Source organism: Oncorhynchus masou, chromosome 14 (genome assembly GCF_036934945.1).
Source record: "Oncorhynchus masou masou isolate Uvic2021 chromosome 14, UVic_Omas_1.1, whole genome shotgun sequence".
In the NCBI taxonomy this organism is placed as follows: Eukaryota; Metazoa; Chordata; class Actinopteri; order Salmoniformes; family Salmonidae; genus Oncorhynchus; species Oncorhynchus masou.
In genome coordinates, this window is record NC_088225.1 from 30,050,967 (window position 1) to 30,073,301 (window position 22,335).

A 22,335-nucleotide genomic window follows, 5' to 3' on the forward strand; every position below is an offset into this window, starting at 1 on the left:
TGTCAGAGACGCAAACTCGGTCTCAACCTTTAAGTCTTTACTGAAGACTCATCTCTTCAGTGGATCATATGATTGAGTGTAGTCTGGCCCAGGAGTGGGAAGGTGAATGGAAAGGCTCTGGAGCAACGAACCACCCTTGCTGTCTCTGCCTGGCCAGTTCCCCTTTCCACTGGGATTCTCTGCCTCTAACCCTATTACAGGGGCTGAGTCACTGGCTTACTGGGGCTCTCTCATGCCGTCCCTGGAGGGGGTGCGTCACCTGAGTGGGTTGATTCACTGATGTGGTCATCCTGTCTGGGTTGGCACCCCCTTGGGTTGTGCCATGGCGGAGATTTTTGGGGCTATAATCAGCTTTGTCTCAGGATGGTAAGTTGGTGGTTGAAGATATCCCTCTAGTGGTGTGGGGGCTGTGCTTTGGCAAAGTGGGTGGGGTTATATCCTTCCTGTTTGGCCCTGTCCGGGGGTGTCCTCGGGGAGGGCCACAGTGTCTCCTGACCCCTCCTGTCTCAGCCTCCAGTATTTATGCTGCAGTAGTTTATGTGTCGGGGGCTGGGGTCAGTTTGTTATATCTGGAGTACTTCTCCTGTCAGATTCACACAGGACACCGAATTGAAGTGTGCGTTCTCTAATTCTCTCCTTCTCTCTCTGAGGACCTGAGCCCTAGGACCATGCCCCAGGACTACCAGACATGATGACTCCTTGCTGTCCCCAGTCCACCTGGCCGTGCTGCTGCTCCAGTTTCAACTGTTCTACCTTATTATTATTCGACCATGCTGGTCATTTATGTACATTTGAACATCTTGGCCATGTTCTGTTATAATCTCCACCCGGCACAGCCGGAAGAGGACTGGCCACCCCACATATGCTCTCTCTAATTCTCTTTCTTTCTCTCTCTCTCGAGGACCTGAGCCCTAGGACCATGCCCCAGGACTACCTGACATGATGACTCCTTGCTGCCCCAGTCCACCTGGCCGTGCTGCTGCTCCAGTTTCAACTGTTCTGCCTTATTATTATTCGACCATGCTGGTCATTTATGAACATTTGAACATCTTGGCCATGTTTTGTTATAATCTCTACCCGGCACAGCCAGAAGAGGACTGGCCACCCCACATAGCCTGGTTCCTCTCTAGGTTTCTTCCTAGGTTTTGGCCTTTCTAGGGAGTTTTTCCTAGCCACCGTGCTTCTACACCTGCATTGCTTGCTGTTTGGGGTTTTAGGCTGGGTTTCTGTACAGCACTTTGAGATATCAGCTGATGTACGAAGGGCTATATAAATACATTTTATTTGATTTGATTTATTACATGATCGGTTTAAGTTATTACGTTATTCATTAAAAAAGTTGTTACCTGATACCAATAACTTATTACATTAGGTGGAAAAGGTTATTAGACAACTTTTCATCATATTAACCAACAAGATGTTACATTTACCAGTTTTATTACATTATAAATCTAAAAGTTATTACATTAACCGTTGGTACAAGACACAGTATGCATAGATCTTGTCTTGAACTCATGGAAATAATTATCCAATATATTATGGATTAGATTTAGGATCATTTTAATCAATACAGATTTATAAAATACACAATTTAAGTGATAACTTCATGTTTAGAAGATAGTTGGATTGAATGTATTGATCAATTGAATACATGAATATACACCTATTGTTGAAACATTCTACATAATGACATTTAATAATAATAGTATCATGAGTACATGAAAGAAGATACTATTATCAACATCCCCTCACAGGTTCACTATGACATTTCCCATGATAACATTTATCCATGTAGATCAATGTGTGATATTACAAAGACACAGGGGAGACCTGATCCTAGATCAGAGCTGCATATTATGCTGCACAGAGGTTACCATGGTGATCAGACTGAGGCAACTGTTTAAGAATGGGAGATGGATATGTTTCTATAGAGCCTTTAATTTAGGGATCTATAACCACTGTCGGGTATAGGATGGAGATGAAATATGGCACGTTTTTGATTTCTGGTGTTTTTTAATTTGCCCTAAAAGAGAAAAACTCTTTCCACATAGACAGACATAGGGTTTCTCTCTAGTGTGTGTTCGCTGGTGTGAATTCAGGGTCCCTAACTCAGCAAAGCTCTTTCCACACTGATCACAGCTATAAGGCTTCTCTCCTGTGTGTGTTCGCTTGTGTGAATTCAGGGTGGAAGCTCGAGCAAAGCTCTTTCCACACTGATCACAGCGATAAGGCCTCTCTCCTGTGTGTGTTCGCTGGTGTATAGTTAGTTTATCTGATAGAGCAAAGCTCTTCCCACACTGATCACAGCTATATGGCTTCTCTCCAGTGTGTATGCGCTGGTGTTTATTCAAGGTGGAAACCACAGCAAAGCTCTTTCCACACAGATTACAGCTATAAGGCTTCTCTCCAGTGTGAATGCGCTGGTGTATAATCAGGGTGTTAGCTACAGCAAAGCTCTTCCCACACTGATGACAGCTGTAAGGCTTCTCTCCTGTGTGTACACTCTGGTGTATGGTTAGGGATCCTGCACTCGCAAAGTTTTTCCCACAATCAAGGCAGGGGTAAGGCTTCTCCCCTGTATGAATTCTCAGATGATATTTGAATGTGTAATATGTAGCAAACCTCTTCCCACATTGATCACAGCTGTAAGGCTTTTCTTCTGTGTGTGTTACCTGGTGTCGAGTTAGGTTGGAAGCTTGAGCAAAACTCTTCCCACATTGATCACAGCTGTAAGGCTTCTCTTCTGTGTGTGTCACCTGGTGTCGAGTTAGGTTGGAAGCGTGAGCAAACCTCTTCCCACATTGCTCACAGCTATAAGGCTTCTCTCCAGTGTGTGTTACCTGGTGGGCTGTCAGGTTGCCTGAGTGATTGAAGCTCTTCCCACACTGATCACAGCTGTAAGGCTTCTCTCCAGTGTGTGTTAGCTGGTGTGCTGTCAGGTTGCCTGCCTGATTAAAGCTCTTTCCACACTGAACACAGCTATAAGGCTTCTCTCCAGTGTGTGTTACCCGGTGTGTAGTCAGCTGTCCAGACCGAGCAAAGCTCTTCCCACACTGATCACAGCTATAAGGCTTCTCTCCAGTGTGTGTTACCTGGTGTGTTGTCAGGTTGCCTGACTGATTGAAGCTCTTCCCACACTGATAACAGTGATAAGGCTTCTCTCCGGTGTGAATACGCAGGTGAATTATGAAGGATCTCCGTGTTGTGAAACTCTTCCCACAGTCAGAGCAGCTGTGGTGAGATTTCTTCCCTGTACGTCTGTGCTGGTGTTTGAGGTGTTCTGATTGGGAGAGACTCTGCTCTGCCTCGTCAGCAACATGTTGTTGTTGAAGCTCCCCAGATGATAAGTCCCTCCCACTGAGAGGAGGAGAGTCCCCTGTGAAACAGACATTGAAACAGACATTGAATAACTCGGTTTTGGAAATATGGGTCCATAAACAAACAATATATCATTATACACTCAGTGGACAGTTTATTAGGTACACTCACCCAGTTCATGAAAATAGGTCACTCCTACAGACAGTGAGTCACGTGGCTATGGCTTGCTATATAAAGCAGACAGACAGGCAGAGACATTAAGTTCCTGTTTCATTGAACATCAGAATGGGCAAAACAAGTGACCTAAGTGACTAAGCGAGGTATGATCGCCGGTGCCAGGCGCGCCGGATCCAGAATCTCAGAAACAGCCACTCTCCTGGACTTTTCACACACGACAGTGTCCAGAGTTTACCAAGAATGGTGCATCAAAAAAGCAAATATCCAGTCAACAGCAGTCCGGTTGGTGAAAACAGCTCATTGACGAGAGAGGTCACAGGAGAATGGCAAGAATCGTGCAAGCTGACAGGCAGACCACAAACAGACAAATAACTGCACAGTGTATCTGAACATTGTTGCTGACCAAACCCAATAGAGCATCTTTGGGATGAGATGGAACGGGCTGTTGACATCATGAATGAGCAGCCGTCTGCAGCAACTGCGTGTTGCCATTGCGTCAGCATGGACCAACATCCCTGTGGTACGTTTCCGACACCTTGTAGAATCCACACTCCGGAGAATTCAGGCTGTTTTGGAGGCAAAGGCTGACCCGATCCGGTACTAGATTGGTGTACCTAATAAACTGGCCAATTACTATATATTGTTTATCAATGAATTAACAGAAGTTGCAGAATCAGATTGTAGTTTCATCCACACACACCCCATTGTTCTTACTTGATGAAATCAAATCTCCCTCCCCGTGTCCTTCTCTCACAGCTCCACTCTGCCCTGGTGTTTTCCTGCAGTCGACCAGCCGCACAGAAACCCTCTTCAGATCCAGCAGTAAGGCGCTACCAGGAGAGTTGTGACCAGGGGACTCTGGCAGGGTGGAGGGGGACTGACTTGCTCTGTCCTGGTGAACACAGGAAGTATTGTACATAGAATATCATTAGATCAAAAAATGTGATGACTTTAGTCTAAATCTCTGATTGCTGCATCCTTATAATACCCCATTTCTCCTGAAGTGTGCAATCGTTCACTACTTTCCACAAAACGTACATATTTTCTCAAATCACCCAAGTATTTTAGCAGTGCATTGTACACCACACCATAATTTCAAATGGTAGCACAGTGACTCACTTTGCCCTACTGTATAGAAGTACACTGGCTGAAGAAGAGTGGTGTAGTATTTACAGTCAAATCCATGAATTATTTGGTTTTAGCTTCCAACCTAAATTAAATTGATGTCAATTTATACCATTTTTTTCAAACAGTACCTAAACTCGACACTATCCAATTTTGGTTTTGTGGTTCAGTTTTTAGCAGTTTCATTAAATTATAGATAAATGTATAGTTTACAAATGACAGGAAAATCTTTTCAAAAGTAATTTATTGAAAATGGCCTAAGAATTTTTAAACAGATTTTTGTGCTTAGAGTTGTGAAAATTTACCACATCCTTGTGAAAATTCCACCAAAGAGAGAAAGAGAAGTTAAGAGAAGTGAACAAGTGCACAGTTAGGGAGGACGGAAAGACAATTAGGGATTCCTTAACATATTATCTAGGCAGAAGTAGAGCAAACGTGAGGGCCAAGGGTGCAACACAAGAACCGCGATTTGCCACATCATTCAAAAGAGTTCTGGCACACCATTGAGCGCTGCTGAAAAGCAAAGGTGCTACCGTGCCCGACGTGATGCTGATTAATCTGTTTGGGTGAGGGGGCAGCATTTTCACGTTCGGATGAAAAGCGTTCCCAGCGAAAATTTCCTGCTACTCAGGCCCAGATGCTAATATATGCATAATATTAGTAGTATTGGACAGAAAACACTGAAGTTTCTAAAACTGTTTGAATGATGTCTGTGAGTATAACAGAACTCATATGGTAGGCGAAAACCTGAGAAAAATCCAACCAGGAAGTGGGAAATCTGAGGTTTGTAGTTTTTCAACTCATTGCCTATTGAATATACAGTGTCTATGGGGTAATATTGCACTTCCTAAGGCTTCCACTAGATGTCAACAGTCTTTAGAACCTTGTTTGAGGCTTCTACTGTGAAGTGGGGGAGAATAAGAGCTGATCACGCTCACTCACCTGAGAGCGACCTGCATTCCATTGCAATTCTAAAGACAAAGAAATTCTCCAGTTGGAACATTATTGAAGATTTATGTTAAAAACATCCTAAAGATTGATTCTATACATCATTTGACATGTTTCTACGCACTGTAATGGAACTTTTTGACTTTGTCTGGACCTAGTGATCGCGCGTTATGGATTTGTGAACTCAAGGCGCGAACACCAAGGAGGTATTTGGACATAAATGGACTTTATCGAACTAAACAAACACATGTGGAACTGGGATTCCTGGGAGTGCATTCTGATGAAGATCATCAAAGGTAAGTGAATATTTATAATGCTATTTCTGACTTCTTTTGACTACACAACATGGCGGGTATCTGTTTGGCTTGTTTTGGTCTCTGAGCGCCATACTGAGATAATTGCATGGTTTACTTTTTCCGTAAAGCTTTTTTGAAATCTGACAAAGCAGTTGCATTAAGGAGAAGTATATCTATAATTCTGTGCATAATACTTGTATCTTTTATCAAAGTTAATTATGAGAATTTCTGTAAATTTATGTGGCTCTGTGCAAATTCACAGGATGTTTTGGAGGCAAAGCCAAATGTAAACGGAGGTTTTTGGATATAAATATGAACTTGATCGACCAAAACATACATGTTTTGTTACATTAGTGTAAGCACAGATCATAAGAATATATTTACAATTTACAATGGGCGTGAGGTGTCAAAAAACCCACCTCCATACCTCTTGATCTCTCCCCTCCGGTGGGTATGAGAGATGTCTCTGCAGGATTGTGGTCCACAGTAACCTGACCCGAACAGGCCAGTCATGACAATACTTATGTTAAGCCCTGATATGGATATGCCATATGGCAGTTGGCTGCACTAGTTCATTTAGCAGGCAAGATTTGCTTAGAATTCCGTGGCATTATTTTATAGTATGAAGAAAACAATTGAACATAGCTGTATAAAATAGAAAGGATATTTTCTTCAAGCGATTTGAAGGAGTGCGAACACATGCGGCTATTCTGTGTTGAGAGGTGAAGAAAGAAAACAGGTACTTGCATACGCTTAAGTAAAGAAAAGGAACTATTTGCACAATGAACAGTGAAATAGGCATCACTTTTACTTGACAGGTATAATATGTAATAATTAAGGGTAACACTTTATAATAACCATCATTAGTAAGTCATTTATATCTATTAATTACTGGGTAACGACCCTCAAATAAGTTGCTACTGTGAAATCAATAATGAAAGTATCTATGGTTACAGTTAACGGCTGGCGCTGTCTATTTTGCTGCAGGTGAAATGGTTAAGTAACAATATATTTACGTGTTTCTTTTAGGCAACATGACTTTGGGAGAAGAAAAGGAGCAATGTCAAAGCAAAATTAAACAGGGAGCTGCAGAAACTACAAGATCAGTTGAGGAAAGTCGAACACCGAGCAGAGAAATACAGAAAGCGGCTCCAACGATCGAAAAGGACCACCCATCTCCAAGATCAAAAGTCAACAAGTTGGTTCGGCAAATCTCGGGCACATCCCTAAGGAGAACCCTGTTGTTTCATACAGCAGTAGCTGAGGAAGTACATAACAAGTACACACATTCAAAGAGAGAGAGTGACAGACAAGTCATTGTAGGAATAGTCACCAGCAAAATCCTGAAGTACAGGTTGCAGAGATTGGCAGAGGAGGTTGAGGATACAACTGGTAAATTAAAATGTCTACAGGTACCAGAGGAAGAAGCACAAGGGGATTGCTGCCATGCTGAGATCAACGGTGAGATGATTATTTTTATGTAACGATGTCAGCAGGATCACAACAGGAAAAAAAGAAAAAGGTGACAAAAAAAAGAAAATGCAGAAAAGATGGTGGATTCAATGAAGACCCTCCATTTGAAGTTCCTAGATGAGCATACCAACCTCCGTCTATCATACTCACTGTTCTGCACACTTCCCCTCCGACTGGGTTGTGCTTCCAACATTGGCAGATCGTGACACATGCATGTGCAAACAACATGAGGCTTTATTTAGCCTAAAAGCTTCACCAGATGCACATCATCTACACATCCAATGTGGAGAGCCTGACGCATGCCATCACGTGTGACACCACAAGCATGCTATGTATGTATGTATGTATGTATGTATGTATGTATGTATGTATGTAATGTAATGTAATGTAATGTAATGTAATGTAATGTAATGTAATGTATGTGGAATGTGAGCAATGCAGCAATAATATCTATACACTCAAAAGCCACTAGAGACACCGATCACATCTCCTACCTTCAGTATACCACTGTGGACAAAGAGCGCAAAAATCACTTTGAAAAAAGGATTTGAATGCCCCACAAGAAGAGTTGGTGGAAACATTTTGCTCCAGAAGTTCAGGCACCATCTCTATAACATCAGACAGCAATATGTTTTCTAACGGGCGCTGAACCTCCTTGCAAATTAATGTGCAGTCCATATTGACTTCTCTGAGAACTACGGCTGCAAGTACAACACTCAAGCACAAGCTGTCCATTTTGGTGCATCACATTAACAGCATCTGCCCCTACCTCCTTCTGCACTGTATCGGCATCCAGACTGAAGTGACCACCTGCCATATGGCAACACCTGAGCCCATCCTGAGGGAAATCCAAGAGAGATGCCCGGATGTTTGTTTTTTTGCGACGGTTCCTACACACAGTACACGCAGAGTGGTAATTTTTACCTCTTTTGTACTGACATTTTCAAGAAGGGGTTTACAAGAGGAACCTGGAACTACTTCAAAGCTAGTCAGGGCAAAGGTGCCCCAGATGGTGTGGGTGGCACATTGAAGAGCAGGGCCAACAGGCTTGTCAGCCAAAGAGTTGATATCCCCATGGCATTGTCCCTGTACCAAGCTCCGAGTGAGGGACAATCGAAGGTGAAATTGTTTTACATTCAGGAGCAAACTGTGGAGGATGCAGTGAAAGAAATGCCAGCTGACCTTCCAGCCGTATCGTCCACATTGAGGCTCCACCAGGTGGTCACTCTTTCACCTGGGAAAATTCGCTATAGCGACGTCAGCTGCATGTGTTCTGCAACAGGGAATCTGGAGTGTGATTGTTTTTTGGCAAAGTGCTCCAGCTTTAATCCCACAGATGACCACACCGAAGACCTCCATACACAGCACACCAGAAGAAGCACACTAAGTTAACAAACAGATCACCGACCATTTCGATTCCCCACTGTACCTTCTCCGCTATGCAATCTGGTTTCCGAGCTGGTCATGGGTGCACAGCCACGCTCAAGGTCCTAAACGATATCATAACCGCCATCGATAAGACAGTACTGTGCAGTCGTCTTCATTGACCTGGCCAAGGCTTTCGACTGTCTGTCACCACATTCTTGTCTCAATAGCCTTGGTTTCTCAAATGACTGCCTCGCCTGGTTCACCAACTATTTCTCAGATTGATTTGACACACTGAACTCCGAGGGCCTGTTGTTCGGAACTCTGGCAGTCTATGGGGTGCCAAATGTTCAATTCTAGGGACGACTCTTTTCTCTGTATAAAATCAATTATGTCGCTCTTGATGCTGGTGATTCTCTGATCCACCTCTACGCAGACGACACCATTCGAATACATCTGGCCCTTCTTTGGAAACTGTGTTATTAAACCTCCAAACAAGCTTCAATGCCATATAACACTTCTTCCCTGGCCTCCAACTGCTCTTAAATGCAAGTAAAACTAAGTGCATGCTCTTCAACCGATCGCTGCCGGCACCTGCTCGCCCGTCCAGCATCACTACTCTGAACGGTTCTGACTTAGAATATGTGGACAACTACAAATACCTAGGTGTCTGGTGAGACTAAACTCTCCTTCCAGACTCACATTAAGCATCTCCAATCCAAAATTATATCTAGAATCGGCTTCCTATTTTGCAACAAAGCCTCCTTCACTCATGCAGCCAAACATAACCTCGTAAAACTGACTATCCTTCCGATCCTTGACTTCGGCGAGGTAATTTACAAAATAGCCACCAACACTCTACTCAGCAAATTGGATGCAGTCTATCACAGTGCCATCCGTTTTGTCATCAAAGCCTCATATACTACCCACCACTGCGACCTGTATGCTCTCGTTGGCTGGCCCTCGCTATATATTCGTCGCCAAACCCACTGGCTCCAGGTCATCTATAAGTCTTTGCTAGGTAAAGCCCCACTTATCTCAGCTCACTGGTCACCATAGCAACACATACCCGTAGCGCGTGCTCCAGCAGTTATTTTTCACTGGTCATCCCCGAAGCCAACACCTACTTTGGCTGACTTTCCTTCCAGTTCTCTGCTGGAACAAATTGCAAAAATCACTGAAGCTGGAGACTTATCTCCCTGACTAACTAAGCATCAGCTGTCAGAGCAGCTTACCGATTACTCCACCTGTACACAGCGCATCTGTAAATAGCCCACACAACTACCTCAACCCCATATTGTTATTTTTTTTGCACCCCAGTATCTCCACTTGCACATCATCATCTGCACATCTATCACTCTAGTGTTAACGCTAAATTGTAATTATTTCACCACTATGGCCTATTTATTGCCTTACCTCCCTAATCTTACTACATTTGCACACACTGTATATATATTTTTCTATTGTGTTATCCCACGTGTAACCCTGTTGTTTTTGTCGCACAGCTTTACTTTATCTTGGCCAGGTCGCAGTTGTAAATGAGAACTTGTTCTCAACTGGCCTACCTGGCTAAATAAAGGTGAAATAAATAAAATATATATATATATATAGGGATTACTCTGAATATCACACATGGACATTTCCTATGGTCGAATATGGAATCATTCAATATCCTGAGGTGTGACACGCTATTTTCTCTCTTCATGTTGATAAATACTGACTGTATACATTGCATATGTGTTCTCAGCACATTCAAGACATGAAGTTTATCTTGGTGAGGTCCATATATTGATCTCGATACGCTGAAAATAAGGAGGATTTCTGATGCAGTGTTCAGCAAAGGCTCAATAATGAAATCCATACTTTTCTTTTATGCACAAATCGTGTTTGGATTCTCTCCAGATATCATTCATGGTTTGGCCGGATATCGACTCATACAGTGCCTTGCGAAAGTATTCGGCCCCCTTGAACTTTGCAACCTTTTGCCACATTTCAGGCTACTAACAAAGATATAAAACTGTATTTTTTTGTGAAGAATCAACAACAAGTGGGACACAATCATGAAGTGGAACGACATTTATTGGATATTTCAAACTTTTTTAACAAATCAAAAACCGAAAAATTGGGCGTGCAAAATTATTCAGTCCCCTTAAGTTAATACTTTGTAGCTCCACTTTTTGCTGCGATTACAGCTGTAAGTCGCTTGGGGTATGTCTCTATCAGTTTTGCACATCGAGAGACTGAAATGTTTTCCCATTCCTCCTTGCAAAACAGCTCGAGCTCAGTGAGGTTGGATGGAGAGCATGTGTGAACAGCAGTTTTCAGTTCTTTCCACAGATTCTCGATTGGATTCAGGTCTGGACTTTGACTTGGCCATTCTAACACCTGGATATGTTTATTTTTGAACCATTCCATTGTAGATTTTGCTTTATGTTTTGGATCATTGTCTTGTTGGAAGACAAATCTCCGTCCCAGTCTCAGGTCTTTTGCAGACTCCATCGGGTTTTCTTCCAGAATGGTCCTGAATTTGGCTCCATCCATCTTCCCATCAATTTTAACCATCTTCCCTGTCCCTGCTGAAGAAAAGCAGGCCCAAACCATGATGCTGCCACCACCATGTTTGACAGTGGGGATGGTGTGTTCAGGGTTATGAGCTGTGTTGCTTTTACGCCAAACATAACGTTTTGCATTGTTGCCAAAAAGTTCAATTTTGGTTTCATCTGACCAGAGCACATTCTTCCACATGTTTGGTGTGTCTCCCAGGTGGCTTGTGGCAAACATTAAACAACACTTTTTATGGATATCTTTAAGAAATGGCTTTCTTCTTGCCACTCTTCCATAAAGGCCAGATTTGTGCAATATACGACTGATTGTTGTCCTATGGACAGAGTCTCCCACCTCAGCTGTAGATCTCTGCAGTTCATCCAGAGTGATCATGGGCCTCTTGGCTGCATCTCTGATCAGTCTTCTCCTTGTATGAGCTGAAAGTTTAGAGGGACGGCCAGGTCTTGGTAGATTTGCAGTGGTCTGATACTCCTTCCATTTCAATATTATCGCTTGCACAGTGCTCCTTGGGATGTTTAAAGCTTGGGAAATCTTTTTGTATCCAAATCCGGCTTTAAACTTATTCACAACAGTATCTCGGACCTGCCTGGTGTGTTCCTTGTTCTTCGTGATGCTCTCTGCGCTTTTAACGGACCTTTGAGACTATCACAGTGCAGGTGCATTTATACTGAGACTTGATTACACACAGGTGGATTGTATTTATCATCATTAGTCATTTAGGTCAACATTGGATCATTCAGAGATCCTCACTGAACTTCTGGAGAGAGTTTGCTGCACTGAAAGTAAAGGGGCTGAATAATTTTGCACGCCCAATTTTTCAGTTTTTGATTTGTTAAAAAAGTTTGAAATATCCAATAAATGTCGTTCCACTTCATGATTGTGTCCCACTAGTTGTTGATTCTTCACAAAAAAATACAGTTTTATATCTTTATGTTTGAAGCCTGAAATGTGGCAAAAGGTCGCAAAGTTCAAGGGGGCCGAATACTTTCACAAGGCACTGTATATCCTGAGATAAGATGTCCACATAAGCCTATTTTCTCAATATGATGACAAATACTGACAGTAGGCCTACATTGTATATTTTCTCAGCACATCCAACTCAGGGTCGGGCTGCCGTCTTATCGGCTCTTAATCAACCATGCCATTTTCTTTCCTTTTTTTGCATTGTTCGTAACTTGTTTTGTACATAATGTTGCTGCTACCTTCTCTTATGACCGAAAAGAGCTTCTGGGCATCAGTATTGGGATTACTCACCTCAAAGAAGAACTTCTCGTTCGATTCAATGAGTCGGACGCGAGGGATATACTACAGACACCCGACCAGTCCCAGATCCCTGTGATTTGCTGGAAAAGGAAACGTACGTTTTGCGGAAAGAGATCAGGATACCTTGTGAGGATCAGGAGACGAGTGGCTAATTTGCCCTTGTCTTCCATTCTGCTAGCTAACATTCAATCACTGGAAAATAAATGGAACGAACTGAAAGCACGTACATCCTACCAACGGGACATTAAAAACTGTAATATCTTATGTTTCCGAGTCATGGCTGAACGACAACATTAAGGACATACAGCTTGCGGGTTACACACTAAAATCGGCAGGACAGAAAGCAGCCTCTGGTAAGACAAGGGGGGCCTATGCATTGTTTTGGTAGAGGTCGACCGATTAATCGGCATGGCTGATTAGTTAGGGACGATTTTCATAAGAATCGGTCATCTGCATTTTTGGACGCCGATTACGGCCAATTACATTGCATTCCATGAGGAGACTGCGTGGCAGCCTGACCACCTGTTACACGAGTACAACAAGGAGCCAAGGTAAGTTGCTAGCTAGCATTAAACTTATCTTATAAAAACAATCAATCTTCACAATCACTAATTAACTACACATAGTTCACGATATTACTAGTTTATCTAACTTGTCCTGTGTTTCACATAATCAATGCGGTGCCTGTTAATTTATCATCAAATCACAGCCTACTTCACCAAACGGCAGATGATTTAACAAAAGCGCATTCGCAAAAAAGGAACAATCATTGCACAAATGTACCTAAACAAACATATTTTGCCTTCAAATCAATACACCGAAGTATATATTTTTTAAACCTGCATATTTAGTTAAATTCATGTTAGCAGGCAATATTAACGAGGGAAATTGTGTCACTTCTCTTGCATTCATTGCATACAGTCAGGGTATATGCAACAGTTTGGGCTGCCTGGCTCATTGTAAAGTAATTTGCCAGAATTGTACATAATTATGACATAGCATTGAAGGTTGTGCGATGTAACAGTAATATTTAGACTTAGGGTTGCCGCCCGTTCTATAAAATACGGAACGGCTCTGTATTTCACTGAAATAATTAACGTTTTGTTTTCAAAATGAGAGTTTCCGGATTTGACCATATTAATGACCAAAGGCTCGTATTTCTGTGTTTATTATATTATAATTAAGTCTATGATTTGATAGAGCAGTCTGAGTGGTGGTAGGCAGCAGCAGGCTCGTAAGCGTCATTCAAACTTTACTGCGTTTGCCAGCAGCTCTTAGCAATGCTTGCTTCACGACGCTGTTTATGACTTCAAGCCTATCAACTCCTGAGATTAGTATTGCCAGCCTAAAGTGCCTATTAAAACATTCAACAGTTAAAGGTATATGAAATACAAATGGTATAGAGAGAAATAGTCTACGCTTCATTTTGGGGCGGCAGGGTAGCCTAGTGGTTAGAGTGAGCTGACAAGGTACAAATCTGTCGTTCTGCCCCTGAACAGGCAGTTAACCCACTGTTCCTAGGCCGTCATCGAAAATAAGAATTTGTTAACTGACTTGCCTGGTTAAATAAAAGGTAAAAAAAATAATATAATAACTATAATAACTAAGACTTAAAACTTCTTAACCTCTTGAAACTCTAGGGGCGCAATTTCATTTTTGGATGAAAAACGTTCCCTTTTTAAACAAGATATTTTGTCACAAAAAGATGCTCGACTATGCATATAATTGATAGCTTTGGAAAGAAAACTCTGAATTTTCCAGAACTGCAAAGTTATTGTCTGTGGGAGCCCTAGAACGGGAGATACAGGCAAAACCAAGATGAAACGGCAACCAGGAAACCAGCAGGATTTTTGAGGCTCCGTTTTCCATTGTCTCCTTATATGGCTGTGAATGCGAGAGGAATGAGCCTGCCCTTTCTGTCGTTTCCCCAAGGTGTCTGCAGCATTGTGACATTTGTAGGCATTTCATTGGAAGATTGACCATAAGAGACTACATTTTCCAGGTGTCCGCCCGGTGTCCTCCGTCGAAATTGGTGAGTCTTTTTCAGCTGCTGGTATTTTTCCATGCGATTCTGAGGGGAAAGCAGGCTTCCACGAACTGCATATCAATGAAGAGATATGTGAAAAAACACCTTGAAGATTGATTCCAAACAACGTTTGCCATGTTTCGGTCGATATTATGGAGTTAATTCGGAAAAAGTTTGACGTTTTGGTGACTGAATTTTCGGTTCGTTTCCGTAGCCAAATGTGATGTACAAAACGGAGCGATTTCTCCTACACAAAGATTCTTTCAGGAAAAACTGAACATTTGCTATGTAACTGAGTCTCCTCATTGAAAACATCCGAAGCTCTTCAAAGGTAAATGATTTTATTTATTTGGTTATATGGTTTTTGTGAAAATGTTGCGTGCTAAATGCTACTCAAAATGCTAAGCTAGCTTAGCATACTCTTACACAAATTAGTGATTTGCTATGGTTCAAAAGCATATTTTGAAAATCTGAGATGACAGTGTTGTTAAGAAAAGGCTAAGCTTGAGAGCAGGCGCATTATTTTCATTTTATTTGCGATTTTCAGAAATCGTTAACGTTGCGTTATGCTAATGAGCCTGAGGCTTTATTCACAATCCCGGATCCGGGATGGGGAGTATCAAGAGGTTTTAACTGGGAAAATTGAAGAACTGTGAATATTGAACCACAAGCTTTCGTATGTTAACATGTTCTGCGCAAAGAACTCAAAAGTTAGCTTTTTTACATGGTACATATTGCACTTTTACTTTCTTCTTCAACACGGTTTTTGCATCATTTAAACCAAATTGAACATGTTTCATTTATTTGAGACTAAATAGATTTTATTTATGTATATCAAATTAAAATAAAAGAGTTCATTGTTCATTCAGTATTGTTGTAATTGTCATTATTACAAATATATATATATATTTAAAAAAAATAAAAATGTAATTTATATATAAATGGACTATTAATCATCGATATCGGCTTTTTTAAGACCTCCAATAACCGGTACCGGCGTTGAAAAATCATAATCGGTCGACCTCTAATAGGTGGTGCACGATATCTAAGGAAGTCAAAGGGTTGAAGACCACACTATCTACCTAGAGTTTATCTGTATTTTTTGTAGCCATCTACATACTACCAGTTAGAGGCTGGCACTAAAACCGCACTCAATGAGCTGTATTCCCCCATAAGCAAACAGGAAAACATTCATCCAGAGGCAGTGCTCCTATTAGCCGGGGACTTTAATGCAGGGAAACTTAAATCCGTTTTACCAAATATCTATCAGCATGTTAAATGTGCAACCAGAGGAAAAATAACTCTGGAACAACTATACTACACACAGAGACGCTTTCAAAGCTCTCCCTCGCCCTCCATTTGGCAAATCTGACCATAATTCTATTCTCCTGATTCCTGCTTACAAGCAAAACATTAAAGCAGGAAGCACCAGTGACTCGTTCTATAAAAAAGTGGTCAGATGAAGCAGATGCTAAACTACAGGACTGTTTTGCTAGCACAGACTGGAGTATGTTCCGGGGTCTTCCGATAGCATTGGAGTACACCACATCAGTCACTAGCCTCATCAATAAAGTGCATCGATGACGTCGTCCCCACAGTGACTGTACGTACATTCCCCAACCAGAAGCCATGGATTACAGGCAACCTTTGTACTGAGCTAAAGGGTAGAGCTGCCACATTCAAGGAGGGAGACGACACCGGAAGCTTCTATGAAAATACGCTATGCACTCCGACGAACCATCAAACAGGCAAAGCGCCAATACAGGACTAAGATCGAATCGTACTACACCGGCTCTGACAGGGCTTGCAAACTATAACAGACTACATAGGGAAGCACAGCCCAGAGCTGCCCAGTGGCACGAGCCATGTCGCTCGAGGCAAGAAAACACTGAAACATGCATGAGAGCATCAGCTGTTCCAGACGACTGTGTGATCATGCTCTCCGCCGCCAATGTGAGAAAGACCTTTAAACAAGTCAACATTCACAAGACCGATGGGCCAGACGGTTTATCAGGACGTGTAGTTCGAGCATGCGCTGACCAACTGGCAAGTGTCTTCACTGACATTTTCAACCTCTCCCTCTCCGAGTCTGTAATACAAACATGCTTCAAGCAGACCACCATAATCCCTGTATACAAAAGGTAACTTGCCTAAATGGCTACCGACTACCGCTACCGTCTGTAGCCATGAAATGCTTTGAAAGTATGGTCATGGCTCACATCTACACCATTATCCTAGAAACCCTAGACCCACTCCAATTTGCGTACCACACCAACAGATCCAAAGATGATGCAATCTCTATTGCACTCCACAATGCCCTTCCCCATCTGGACAAAAGGAACACCTATGTGAGACTGCTATTCATTGACAACAGCTCAGCGTTCAACACCATAGTGCCCTGAAAGCTCATCAATAAGCTAAGGACCCTGGGACTAAACACCTTCCTCTGCAACTGGATCCTGGACTTCCTGACGGGCCACCCCCAGGTAGCAAGGGTACATAACACATCCGCCACGCTTATCCTCAACAGTTTAGCCCCTCAGGGGTGCATGCTCAGTCTCCTCCTGTACTCCCTGTTCACTCATGACTGCACGGTAAGGCACGACTCCAACACCATCATTAAGTTTGCTGATGACAACATTGGTCACCGACAACAATGATCCAACCTATAGGGAGGTCAGAGACCTGACCATGTGGTGCAAGGACAACAACCTCTCCCTCAACGTGATCAAGACAAAGGCGATGATTGTGAACTACAGGAAAGAGGACAGACCACACCCCAATTCTTATCGACGGGGCTGCAGTGGAGCAGGTTGAGAGCTTCAAGTTCCTTGGTGTCTACGTCAACAAACTAACATGGACCAAGAACACCAAGACAGTCGTGAAAAGGGCACAACAAAACATATTCCCTCTCAGAAGACTGAAAAGATTTGGCATGGGTCCTCAGATCCTCAAAAGGTTCTACAGCTGCACAATCGAGAGCATCCTGGCAGGTTGCGTCACTGCTTGGTATGGCAACTGCTCTGCCTCTGACCGCAAGGCACTAACATAGGGTAGTGCGAACAGCCCAGTACATCACTGGGGCCAAGCTCCCTGCCATCCAGGACCTCTTTAGCAGGCAGCGTCAGAGGAAGGCCCTAACAATTGCAGCCACCCTAATCATAGACCGTTCTCTCTGCTACCCCCCGAGCAAGCTATACCAGAGCGCCAAGTCTAGGTCCAAGAGGCTTCTAAACAGACTCCTGAATAGCTAATCAAATGGCTAACCAGACTATTTGCATTGCCCCACCACGCTGCTGCAACTCTGTTAGTGTCTATACATAGAGTTATTAAAGTGGCAATCGACATGTACATTACCTCCACACATTGACTCTGTACCAGTAACACTATTGTTATTTACTGCTGCTCTTTAATTATTTGTTATTTTTATCTTACTTTTTTAAGAATTTTATTTAAAACTGCATTGTTGGTTAAGTGCTTGTCAGTTAGGGTGACCAGACGTCCCCGTTTTTGGTGGCCTGTCCCCGGTTGAAGCTGTCCCCGGAAATGTCCCTGTTTTTAACAGTGCGTTAAAAACAGACTGCAAAGTGAAATAATATTTTACGTGGCAAGAAAGACCGGGCAGAAGAGCCTACCGGTTGATGTCTCAAACGCGTTGTGCTTGTTTTGTCCAGCAGAGGGGGCTGCTCGATATAGCAGCTTCACTGACTCTTTTTCTTCTAACTATTTGAGGGGAGCTAGTTTTAGAGAGAACTGCAGTGGAAAACTCAGCCAGAAGCTAGCAAGTGTCAAGTGAATCCACAACATCACCACAAACAAACAAGCCAGGTAAGTTACAATCGTTTGAGATACTAGCTAGTGATGTTATAATGTCACACTTTATTATATAGTTTGATGATCTGCTCTAAGATTTAAAATAGCTAATGTTAGCTAGCATAACCTATGTTTAAGTTATCTAGCTAGGTTAGCTAGCTACTGTAATGGTAGCTAGGTTAAAAAACGTTCACACGTAAACATGCAGTGGACGGGCTATTTTGAAAATATGATTATATTAAATGTAGATGCTTCTACGTGCTTCTACACCTGCATTGCTTGCCGTTTGGGGTTTTAGGCTGGGTTTCTGTACAGCACTTTGAGATATCAGCTGATGTATGAAGGGCTTTATAAATAAATTTGATTTGATTTAGATTACAATTTTAATGGTTTGGCATTATAATAAGTAGTGTGGAAATATATTTTGAAATTTTCATGGAAAACATTAGCATAATGTTTTCTGTTAGAGAGTGGAGAGGAAGAAGACTAGATAGGAAGAGTGAAAGAGAGAGAAGAGGAAAGGTAAAGATATGATTAGAGCCTGCCAATTTTTTTATTCCAAACAATGTTTTTGAAATAAAATACAAAAATGAGGCAAGCAATGGGAATCTGTTAACCAAAGTATTTTATCTAATAGTGTACTATTTATTTTTAAAGATTGGAGAGGAAGGAGAAGGAAAAATGAAGAGTAAAAAGAGTGAAGTGATGAGATTGTAGAAGATTGAGGTGGAAATTTGAAGAGAAGGAAAGGAAGAAAGAGCAGTAAGATGAGTGAAGAAAAGAGGAGGAAGATTGGAGAGAAAGGAAAAGAGTAATAAGAGCAGACAGAGGAGGTACAATGGCTCTCCCCAAGAAACGGAATGAATGATATATGGACAGCAGCAAGAAATAGGTTCTCTGTTCCTACCATCAACGCCGTGCTTATTGTGAAGACAAACTTCAACCTCCCCTGCCAGGAGTTCATGGAGAAGCAGGCCAAAGACAGAAATGCTTTAAGAAGATACATTCTTCTGAGAAATATACAGATTAGGTTGGTATAAATTATATTATGTAGTCACCAATCACGTCATTGTCTTATTTCTTTATTGTGTTGTTAAGTATTTCACATATACTATTGCCTGTTTTTCCCCCCCAATTTTGCTCATGTTCACTTCTGCTCTTATTCTACCCAGACTAGCAGGACCACTGAACGGCTGTTCAGGTCAGACAGTTCTGTCTCGTCTGTAGTGTTTCTGTAGTATAGTTGTTTTCTCTATCACAGTGTGCCTGTTAGACTAAATACATGAACCCTTAAGTGGCCCCCTTTTTTTATGTCAGATAATAACATTGGATATTTTAATGATATATTGACCGCCGAACGGGAAATGTCCCCGGTTTTCATTTCAAAAATCTGGTCTCCTTATTGTAAGTAACGTTAAGCATTTCACTGTAAAGTCTACAACCGTTGTATTCCCGCATGTGACAGAAAATTTGATTTGATAGGCCCGACTGTGGACCACATTAGGATCTTGATATGATAAACAAGAACAATCTGATAGTTATTTGCGTTGAGAACATGCTCAGTAATTTGACTAGTATTAACTCCATATCATTATTCGACACGAGCTATCATTGTTGTTTTACTTCCGCATAAAGACGCGGGAAAACACAAGCTAACAGCACCGTAACTGGTAGCCTAGCAACAATAATCACCTATTTTCAACTGTCCTTTTTTTAAAATTTGGGCACCAAAAATGTGTGTAAACGGTGTGTGTGGTCAAACTGGAGAAAAAGTGAGAAGGTGTTCAGAAAATACCTCAGAGGTTAACCGGTCGCTTCAAAGCCTCACAAAGGCCAATACGTAGCATCAGCAATCCAGGGGTTATATACATAATTGGTGAAGGCGATGCCTAATTATTTCTTTCCATGGTTCGGATTTTACCAGCTGGTTGCGCATTGCCTTGTATCATTAATCTGTGCGCGATAGGCTAGTAGGCTACTTGGCTGAAATTACCACCACGGTTTCTTTTGTCCAGCTGTTCAAATCGAACTCATGGTTATTGAAAGGTCAAAGATGAAGACCTAGACATGTTATACACCACAGTAGGCATACTGTTAATAAAAGTCTAACAAACTTACCCGATCCATAGTGGAAGCTACTGTATTCGTTCTTCAACGTTTCAAATAACAAACAAGACAGTAAATGTGTACACTGCAGTTAATTTCCTTGTCGTAGCGTTCAAACAAATAAAAGCTAGATCACACGTAATTAATTATCAAAACTCGATTTAAAATTTGGACAAATAAACGTCTCATGTAGACTAATTTTACATCCGAAAAGATCCAGCAAAAGCCCGTTTATTTGGTTTAAAAACGCAAGAGGACGGTAACAAAGCACTTCCTGTTGATGTTTTTCGGCTTCTTCTGTAGTGTTTAAATTGTACCGCCACCTACTGTACACAGTCAAACACTTTTCTACAAATGGGTGATGCGGTTTAGGGATTAATTTATTGCTAGAAAATAACTGTTAGTATTGTCTCATATATAGTATGTTAAATTAATGTAAAAAATGTAGGTTGTTTTTGCTATAATCAATATATCATTAATCTATTTGAACATTAAATTATTTTATATCAGATTATCAGATTTTTGGTGTCATCCTCAATGATTGCAACTGCATTATGTCCACGTGTGGTTGCATTATTTTAACATTTGCAACTAAAATCTAATTACAATCACAACAAATCTAAAGGTATTTATAGAAACAACAAAAACAACTTGCTGTCTATGGCTGGCTTCGGTTTGCTGTAAAGTGGCAGGCAGAATTTGAGATTAGTGAAATCCCTTGCTATTGTCTTTCAAATTAGACCATGGCTCGATGGCTCGAGTTGGGCTTCCTCTCTGACAACCTTCTCTTCCAGAGTCCAGATATTGTTATTGGCTGAGGCCCAGTAAGAGTAGCCTCGTAAATAACAGACTGATTACCACTACGCTATACGTGCAGTGAACCAGTAAAGCCAGTGACGATTTCAGCATGTAAATCTTGGTGGGGCAAACCCCAAACATTTTTGGGGATGCATGTCAGCAACGCAACAACAGAACACGAAACAATACATTAATTGCAATGTAACAGTGACAAACATTGCCCACAAAGTATTAGGGCCTACGTAAAGCTGTCCCAACAGCAGAGCCATCCTTACCCTTACCCATGGAGCGAATCCTTACCCTTACTATTAACGGTGCCTTGTCTGGCAGCCTAACAGTTCATTCAGCCTCATTTACTGCCTTAAAAAAAACATAGCTGATATGGCGGACTTGCTTAAACAAATGTGGTTTCCACTGACAATTGAGATGTACAAACTATGACATAAGGGAACGATGAGCAGATGAGGCAATCTGTAATTTCAATTAAGACAATAAACAACGTAGTAGTAATCAATATAAAGTAACAGTCAATATAACTATTTGTTCAGCTCTTTTGAAATGTACAGTGACAGAATTCAGAATATGGGCTGGTCTTACAGTAGGCTATTCTCCCTGTACACCAAGTCAGACTGTAGGATAAATAAAGGGGGTATGTAAGCAGATGAAAGCTCTTACAATATTCAATTTATCGAAAACAGGCTATAGGCTAAACATACACCACCAAGTCAGAACAGTAGGCTAAGTTATGAGGGGGAAAGGTACCAAATTATTAAAGGTGAGGCACATGGGCCATTAACAGCTTTTAACACAACATACACTTAGTATTACCTACTTAACTACAGTATACATATCTCCCTGGAATATTACATCATTTATGCAGCAGCATACAAGACATTTTTGGACTCACCATGTGGCCCTGTGCTCACTTGAACAGGAAGGTGGTGCGATGGTCCTTCTTGTGGGCAAATTTTGTAACCAAAGTCTGGCATTCTTTGGATTTATGGTGCTTAAGACAACTGAAAACTCTGGGGGAAAAACAAAGGTTGAATCATGACGTCAGTG

At 41.7% G+C, this 22,335-nt stretch overlaps 1 protein-coding gene across 2 annotated transcripts; it reads right to left on the minus strand.

Moving 5' to 3' along the window:
* Positions 1 to 1,543: 1,543 nt before the first annotated feature.
* On the minus strand, positions 1,544 to 22,335 carry LOC135554699 (gastrula zinc finger protein XlCGF57.1-like). Of its 2 annotated transcripts, none has more exons than XM_064987120.1 (3): positions 22,181 to 22,335; positions 4,210 to 4,387; positions 1,544 to 3,376 (listed from the first exon to the last, which is right to left on the minus strand). In XM_064987120.1, exons 1-3 carry the CDS (start codon positions 22,181 to 22,183, stop codon positions 1,950 to 1,952), a joined length of 1,608 nt encoding a protein of 535 aa, XP_064843192.1. In that variant the 5' UTR covers positions 22,184 to 22,335; the 3' UTR covers positions 1,544 to 1,949. The 2 variants fall into 2 exon arrangements, with proteins under 2 accessions (XP_064843192.1, XP_064843191.1); XM_064987119.1 differs by lacking the exon at positions 22,181 to 22,335 and adding an exon at positions 20,488 to 20,756.

Bases quoted from the DNA above. Each gene is read 5' to 3' on its own strand.
- LOC135554699 (XM_064987119.1), bottom strand. The intron at 3,377-4,209 runs GTAAGAACAATG...TCTGTTTCACAG, and splicing joins GGGAGATTTGATTTCATCAA to GGGACTCTCCTCCTCTCAGT.